This window comes from Asterias rubens, chromosome 4 (genome assembly GCF_902459465.1).
Source record: "Asterias rubens chromosome 4, eAstRub1.3, whole genome shotgun sequence".
Taxonomy (NCBI): Eukaryota; Metazoa; Echinodermata; class Asteroidea; order Forcipulatida; family Asteriidae; genus Asterias; species Asterias rubens.
In genome coordinates, this window is record NC_047065.1 from 12,870,237 (window position 1) to 12,879,189 (window position 8,953).

General features: G+C 37.3%; 1 protein-coding gene across 1 annotated transcript; it reads right to left on the bottom strand.

The window, feature by feature from the left end:
• Positions 1–1,398: 1,398 nt before the first annotated feature.
• Positions 1,399–8,480, bottom strand: LOC117289334 (V-type proton ATPase subunit d 1-like). The gene is made up of 7 exons (XM_033770414.1): positions 8,257–8,480; positions 7,012–7,183; positions 5,786–5,964; positions 4,952–5,109; positions 3,872–4,048; positions 3,253–3,330; positions 1,399–3,120 (listed from the first exon to the last, which is right to left on the bottom strand). The coding sequence occupies exons 1-7, from the start codon at positions 8,378–8,380 to the stop codon at positions 2,959–2,961; spliced, it is 1,050 nt and encodes a 349-aa protein (XP_033626305.1). The 5' UTR covers positions 8,381–8,480; the 3' UTR covers positions 1,399–2,958.
• Between the last annotated feature and the right edge of the window lie 473 nt (positions 8,481–8,953).

Consider the following 8,953-nt stretch of genomic DNA (forward strand, 5'->3'; position numbering starts at 1 on the left):
CCCGAGAGGGCGCTGTTCGTGACGTCAATCGAGGCAGACTTTGCCTGTAATGCGTAGAGTAAACACAATTGCAAAGTACATGTACGGACCAAGTCGTGAGTTTGTACGTTTTTTCTGACAAGACCAGGTGTATTGCTGCTGAATGCAGAAAAACACTTTTTGAAATGTACCAACTCACGACTTGGACGTACATGTACTTTGCACGTGTGTTTACTATACGCATTGCAGGCAAAGTCTGCCTTGATTGACGTCACAAAAGGGGTAGGCGGAGTCAGCCCCCCAAACAACTTTATATACTTTTTAAACATATAAATCGTGACAAACAATTACTAAAAAAATTGTTTTATTGTTCGTAAGCATATACTCTTATGTTTGAAAGAAAATTGTATTTCCAGGTGACTTTAACAGTATTGTCCAAGGCCCATACTTCGTGTATCACAACTTATATATAAAATAACAAACCTGTGAAAATTTAGGCTCAATTGGTCATCGGAGTCGGGAGAAAATAACGGGAAACCCACTCTTGTGTCCGCACGTTTCGCCGTGTCATGACATGTGTTTAAAATAAATCCGTAATTCTCGCCAACAAGAATTTATATTGTTTTAATGTTTTTCCCAAAAAGTAAAGCATTTCATGGAACAATATTTCAAGAGAAGTCTTTCACCATTACCTTCTGTAAACCCTGTAAATTATTTGTAAATATGTGAACTTTTATTTTTCTGTACCAAAAGTGTATAATGGCTTTAAAGGGAAGGGGTACTTTTGGTAATCACTTTTAAAATGAATGGTAAAAACATAACTGCTTTGAAATACAGCAGCTTTTGATGTGTATAGAGAAATTTGAGATACATTTAACCTCATAGCATTGTAAAAAAGATATCAGTTTTAATTCCCAAAAATTTGAAGCTGAAAAGCGTTACTGTCAGTAACATTTTTCAGATTATGTATTCCTACACGGGAAGAATGATCCTTAAAGGAAAAGTTGTCTCGAATCGGGCTAGTTGGTCTTTAAAATAGGGTTTGAAACCGTTAGTTATAAAATGCATATGGTTAGATAGTTTAAAAGTAGAATATAATGATCCACACAAACATGCCTCGAAATTGCACCGTTTTCCTTTTACGTCGCAAACGAACACGGTCGGCCATTAACTATGGGAGTCACAAATTTGACTCTACAAAATGGCCGATCCCGTTTGCTCGCTTCATACTTCAAAATGAAATGTTTCTCGAAATGCAATATACTGTCGAAAGCTGCAGCACACTTCTTATTACTATTAATTTTAAGAGCGATTACTAACGTATATACATGTAATCCCTTTAAAGTACTTGTTTCTCATGGAATGGGACTATTAGACTATTATTGACAACCAAAAGCTGCGATTTAGTAAGACTGTCTGTTACATCTTCAACCACAATATCAAGTACTGTTTTATTTCCCAATCACAAAACAACGGTACTTTCTAAAACAAGTGTTCCTGTCACATAACATACACTTGTACAATTGTTTGACAATAATCCGATATCCAATTCATTAAACATTTACAATTGCTTTGACTAACTCTTCATACCATTTCTAAACACTTGGATTTTTTGGACCATGGAATATTTTCTTCTTGCAGAGAGCAATCCAAAGACAAATTTTGGTAAAACCAATCTATAGATGAGATATTAAAACTTATGATTAATATTATTATCTATACATTACATTATATACAACATAGACAATTATTAATAGACATTCATTGCAAATGACCGTTTTATATCTCTATATATTACTTGATATTAATACTTAATATTCATTATAAAAAAGCGGATACTCCTTTGGGTTTTGGAGATTGAAAGAAACAAAGACAGAAAACGATTATTTTTCAAAAACAAACTTGACAAGAATGGTCAATTATACTTTTGAGAATAAATTAAAATAATCTAGGCCCTAATGTATGAATAGAGTGAGAACACTAAGGATCTGCAAAGATGGATAACGCCTTCAAATGGAACAAGTATTTCTCTTTTCCCCCTCCCCCCAAAAATCCTGCCAAACTTCATTAAACTGCCTTAGCGCAAAAAAGTGCTTAGCCATCAAAATTGTGCTTAGCAGACAAAGTACTAATTTGTGTCATATTCACCATTTGTGTGACTGGTACCCTTATTTTTGCTTAGCAGAAATTGATAAGCACTATTTTCTGCTTAACCAGCTCCGTGAAATTGAGCTCTTTTTACAAAAGCATGTCGTGGCTGTTCCGTTACATAAAGATTTGAAATGGTCATCTCGTATTGACTTCATAGATAACATTTTTTTGAAATAACATACACAAATTGTTTTGTAGAGTTCACAATGCTGGTAATACAGAAATTGGTAGTCAATGTACATGGTCACATTTTCTGCATGGTCAAAGGTTTGACATTTATTATCATATGGCAAGCAGATATATGAGAATGAAAATGTTTTTCCCCTTCATTAGCAGAAAACAAGAGGAGCACTGGTCAATAGAACAAGAGAAATAATGGCCTTGAAAAAACAACCCTAAAACAAAGGACAACTGCAATGAAGGATACACAACCTGTGAAGTTGAGCGGTTTCAAAGAAATAGACCGATCCAGTAGGCTCCGCCAACGACGCACTTGTGAGCAAGAACACTAGGGGCTCTCGAATGCCTTTTTGCACAACTCTGCCGCGCGCCAAGATAGGCAAACGCATGTTGGACCTAATTTGTTGGACCTTTGTTGCGTTGTGATTAGTCAATACGCAACGGGGCAGAGCTTCATGGATCGGTCTATTGTCAATCGCTCGAAAATATCAGGAGCAAGAGTGTGGGGGTTTAACTTTGTCTCAATGAAAATAATACATTATTTTCTTGTATAACTCTCTTTGTCGAGGGATGACTCGACTCTAATCAAGATTATCTTGTTGAAGCAGGAACCAAACATTGACCGACACTTTTAGGAATATAAACTATTTACAAGATAGGAATGTAGTTATCAATCTTTCCTCGTTGTCTCTGAGCGACGCACTCGGCGATCCACACAATGTTCCTACATTCTTGCTCCTTCAGTTTAATGTACGAGTAGAAAACACCGTAGTGAAACTGCTGCATGAAGCCGTTCACGTTGAGCTTGACCTAAAAGAATGACACATGATAACAACGAGAATTGATGTAAAATTTTGCATTGATTTTTGGGGTTGAACAAAGAATTGACTAGAGTGGTATTCGAACCAACGACCTCCGAGTTGGCTTAAGGCTTGTGCTTACCTCGTGCTCAAAGAATTTATCCTCGAGCGTCTTGTCCCCGGGGTTGGTTCCAGCACCATCGAAGAGTTGTTTGTACTCCTAGAAATTGTGACATGAAATTTTGTTTATGAGTAAGTATTTCTCAACAATGGACATGAGGAATTATTTGTGCTTACTGCTATTTCTGCTGTAGTTAGCGAAAATGTGCTTACCATTAAGCTATAAAATTGTCTGCTGGTGCGTTGACTAACTATTTGAAACCATGGGTTGTGCCTGGTGGAGACTCTGTGCACATGTGTGGATGCATTCACCACAGCACAATATTGCAGGCTGGCATAGTGTATCCATCATTCAAAAATATGTGGTGATTATTTTGAAAAGTCACACAATAAGAGGCTTCTCATATTTCAATCAATCAATCAATAACACATTTATTTCCACATTCACATCACATGGAGGCATCATCCTAAAAGCCGAGGCTTGTGGCGGATGTGCCCGTTTCAAGATTACAGAACAAAACGTGCATATCCACCATGGAATTGGAGACCTTCTTTCATATAGCACAATATAATTGTTTATAAGGTGTTGTTGCACAATATGCTAGATAGTAAGCGTTTACAAAGCGAATATATACACTTACAGCGTAGTTATCGGCCACTGCTCTGACCTGGTCGTAGTCGTCACATTTGGCTAGAGCAGCGAGCCCGTCTGGGTAGAGTTGTCCGCATCGTGGGTACAGCTTGAATCGATCTTCCTTTGTCAATTCAGTACCGAATGAGTTGATTGTAATGATGAATGCTCGGCGATCTGCTTCAAACTACAAACAAGAAGGACACAAAACTATGAATTGTACAGTCTCGATTCTGATGCTGTTTTGGTTTGATGATGAGGTCTTTTAAAAACTGATCCAGAAAAACAAACAGACAACACAAAACTGTGGATATGATTTTGTCGTTCTGAAATATGTAGTTGTTTCATGGTGGAGAAGGAATTTATGTAAACAAAGAACTATTAAATATACAAAAGGCATTTTCATACTATCAGTGTTGGATCCGTGTCGAAATTTACGCGGATCAGGTCTAACTTTTCAACACAGATTAAAATTGCTCCACTTTCACATTAGCTCTGCCTGATATCAGCTTTTGGGTTTACATGTGTATGTTTTGATCCGTGTATTGTGCGATCGTTTCACACTGCCAGACCCCTACACAGATAGAACAGGACACATGCAATACATCGCACACAAATGTTTTGCGTCATTACACATTACACATTGTCATGTCCATGTGACGTCTTGTCCATGCAAAGTCATCTCCATGGTTGTCTTAGTTGCCAATATGGCGGCTCTTGGTGTTAATGTGCGCCATGAGCATGTACTTAAATGATATACGGAAGAAAATGACAGATGATGAATGACATGCTACAGATTGTTTGTTTGTTTAGATGATCTTCCCATCAAGGGAACTCGGCAAACTCTCACGAAGGATATATAAGTACCAAGTTGGCAACAACCAATCTCTCTCATACAAACATTGGTTATACATCTGTGATTATGAATTGAACAAATCAAGAAATTGTGATTCAGTAACTAGACGACAATATTTATCCTGGTCATTGTGAAATCAGCATTTAGCTTGGGGATTCGAACCCATAACCTTGTGATTAAACGGCAGATTGTTCAAACACCCTATCTTCAATTCTGCAATGTAGAAAGTTTTACCCCAAGAATTGTACACATGACGTCAGCAGTGGCCCCTCCAAGCTCATCGCAGAACTTGTAGAATGCTTCCAGGTAGGCTTTGTAGAGTGTGTTACGAATTATCTCAATATTCATCTCGTCCAGATCCTGCTCCGAGATACACTCCTGGAAGAAGGGGGCTGGTGAGAGAGCAATGAAGAAGAGTACACAGTTAGTCTTAATGAATTCAACTAAATTAAAAACCCTTTAAATAACCTAAATACTCTTTGGTGATGTTTCCCAGTGAGTTGACCCAACCCTTCGAAACCATTCAACTGCATTGGTTTTGTAAGGTGGCACAACTTTGTTCATGTGTGTACTGTGAGGATGCATTCACCAAACAAAAATAAAAACTGGTTCATATAATAGCGCATTTTACAAAAATGTATCAATGCACTTTAGATTTAGTGCCCTGCAGCCAATTTCACGAAACACTGGAATTAATCCTATGACGAGGTAGGACGTGTTAAATTCAGATACGAAACTGAACTCCTCATAAGTCCTAATATTAATCTCAAGTTAGGAATAGTTTGGTAAAATGACGGCAGGTCACTGGGCCTTTAACATTCCTATAATCTTTCTTAGCTCTCTGGGGAGTTTACACCCTCGAACTGCTCTAAAGCACAACCCCAACCACTACTTTCACAGGTTCCCACAAATTTCATTTGACCTCTGTTTTGTTTGTCATTTCCTGTTCCGCGAAGTTACAGACCGGATTTTTATCCAACCCAGTATTGTGTCTAATTTTGTTCCTTGTACGTACTTTTCAGCGGTTTTGATCACTGGCCTTGCAGAAATGATAGAATAGTATTTTACCAAGTTGTGTGTCCACAATAATAGCGTTGTACAGATCGGCGGGTGTCGTGGCAACGTTGACAGCCTCCATTTGCTCGAAGCTTCCCAAGGGATGACACTTTGGTATGAGCTCCGAGATGGAACGCTGATGCAGGGTACCAGTGATGAGAAGAATGATATTGTCGATCATGTAGCTGTACCTGTCAAGATGAATTGCACACAAAAAAACAAGGTTAAAATTGAGGTTGATATAAGTTTGGAAAAGCACTGAAGCACCAGAATAACTCTTCGAGCCTTGTCAAATTCATTTTTTTATTTTTTATATCCGTGAAACTGACACCAAGGTATTGCATTGTTTGCTTTTTGTAAACACATTGTTACGTCTCCCCCTGCAGTGGCCTGATAGGAGCATGGAGGTCGGTGGGGCACAGGCTACCCAAAATGATGTCTGAGTCCCCCAGGTGCCTTCACATTTAGAAATCACTTGCAGTTTGTTTTGGGATTCTACTGCTCTGTTCTATTAAAGCCATTATACAATTTCCGCACAGAAAACAAACAAAAGTTCACAGGTTTACAAATAACAAAACGTAATGGTGAAAGACTTCTCTTGAAATATTATTCCATGAAATGCTTTACTTTTCGAGAAAACATTAAAACAATTATCAATTCTTGTTGTAGAGAATTACGGATTTATTTTAAACATATGTCATGACACGGTGAAATGTGCGGAAACAAGGGTTTTCCCCATGCCGATGACCGATTGAGCCTAAATTTTCACAGGTTTGTCATTTTTTATATCAGTTGTGATACACGAAGTGTGGGCCTTTGGACAATACTGTTAACCGAAAGTGTATAATGCTTTCAGACATGACCAGACATACGATTGTAGTTAGAGCCATGTTCAGATTTCGTGTACCAAAGGTGAACTTGGATTTTTGATTCAGTGACAAAGGAATCTAGGAATGAATCCATTTAAATATTTAACTCAATAGAGCTAACAAATAACAAAAGTCTGAAACTTGTTTTAGGAGGTATGTTGAAATGACGGGCAGTTCCACATTTTGATAACCTTTGGAGTTCTAGATTCCAGGGAGCTTTTGGGAAAAGTATCCTCAGTGCTAAAAAAGCAGATCAAAGGCAAACTTTTAAATAGTCTGACTTCAGATGAAAGTCTGAAATGTCTCATCTCTGGACCTTCGTTGCTAAAAACACCTTAAACATTTCTTCCGTCACTTTCTTATCCTTACGTGATAAAGTCCAGGAACTTGGACAATGGTTCCACAGCATGATTACGGAGATGTTGAAATTCTACCACAAGCTTTTCCTTAAGTCTGTCGTCAATAACTGATACTGTGAGAGGAGACGGCTCATTTTGAAGGAAGTTTCCGTAGTCTGTACTCTGCAGATGCAGCTTTAGATCTGCAAAGAAAATAGTCAATAAGAAATGATCAATAACAAGACAATTAGTCAATTTATAAGTCAACTGCAGGTTTTTTAGTTGACAATTTATTTACTTACATTTACTTTTCTGTGAAGATTCATCTTCTCAGTTAGGTATTTCCCTGAGCTAAACATTTGGAACAATTTCAATCTATTTGCGAAAATTCCACTTTAGAACCTCAGTTTGTCATGGTTGTTGCATTTTTTTTTAAAAGTCAGGTTGATTACCATCGAATTGATTGAAGTACGCTTGATTGATGTCATACTTTAAATCCAAGCTGAGGAAATAAACACTATGGGTGAATGTTGTTTTGTTTGTAAGTACTTCACAAAATCCTATTTTGAATGGTAAGCCAAGCTGCCAGTTGGATAACTTTCCGTATGGCGCCACCACTTGTTCACTTATTTTTTACAAAAAGGGATAGCGCATTGGATTGAGGTCAACTAGATACTATTATTAGCCTACTATTACTATTATATTTTATATTGAAGGAAAAAGTAGTGGCGCCATACGGAAACTTTTCACGCCAGCTGGTGGTTAAATGAAGCAAATGTTTAAATAACAATTAAACAATTTGAACAAACGAAAGACACTGTGAAAGAGTAAAAAAGACAGCACCGAAGTCGAAGATGAAAGTTTTAGTAAAATAAAGCCTAGTTATTTAATGTAAACATATCTTTGATATTTGTAATAAGTACATTTGAATAATTAATAAATTAAAAGGCTACATATTGTATAAACTTGTAAGGGTAAATCATAAAATATTTCCCCTTTCATTTTTCCTCCCTTCTCTTGCCCCGCCCCTTTGTTCGACAGAGGTTTTCTACTAAATCTACTATTATTATTGTAAACACAAAAGGATCTATGACTTATTGAAATATTTTTAATAAAAGATATGAAAATGTGATGCTGACACTAATGCATTGTAATGATTGTGTTGTTTGCTGGTGGTACACGTCCTCCATGACGCAATGCATCGCGAGATCTGATGAAGAATAAATAAAGAAATGTGCATGAGAACATATTGTCCGGAAACTGGGCCAACACTCACCTTCTAAAATTTCACATTGGACAAGATTTAAGTAATCCGGTTGCCTCAAGATCCCTCCTTTAAATCCTCTAACGAGGGCCTCGAGATACCCGTCGTTAATATTGAAATACATTTCGGTCATCATTTTGCCTCTCGAAAATTGTGCCGACTCGCACAAAGTCCTGAACTAAAATGATGATCTCATTAATTTTAGATCTGTCGATTTAATGAACGATAGACCTCATGCGATCATCATGTGACTTTTAGACCATAACAGACGTACAGCTCTTTGCGCACCTGCTACGGAAATGATCTAAGGGGTCCGCCGATTGGACAGTTATATGCATAATGTTACTTCAGGACCAATGAAAAGATGCTTCAGCAATAATTTGCAATTGAGTGATCTCACGAGATTATGCCTCTGTGGTGTAATTGTATGTTGATTGTATCATGGAGGAATAAATTAGTTGTATAGTGTGTACTTTTTACACTTAAACGAAAAGTTTACTTGGGGAGAAAATTCTTCATAATTCTAATGTTCGACTTTGGAATCTAAAATCAAAAACCCAAACTCGACAACCATTTTTTTATCGCTAAAAAACTGGTTTGATCCAGAAGACTTGTTCAAATATGCAAAAAGCCTTTTAGCATTTTAGCCAATCAGGCAGGGGTTCAGTAATCCTTCTTCTCATGGCCGTCAGTTAGTTTCGTAACCCGT

Coding starts and splice junctions, on each gene's coding strand:
- LOC117289334 (XM_033770414.1), bottom strand. CDS start 8,380: ATGATGACCGAAATGTATTTCAATATTAACGACGGGTATCTCGAGGCC. Junction 5,965..7,011: donor AAGTTCCTGGACTTTATCAC/GTAAGGATAAGA, acceptor TCATCTTGACAG/GTACAGCTACATGATCGACA. Junction 5,110..5,785: donor TATTGTGGACACACAACTTG/GTAAAATACTAT, acceptor CTCTCTCACCAG/CCCCCTTCTTCCAGGAGTGT.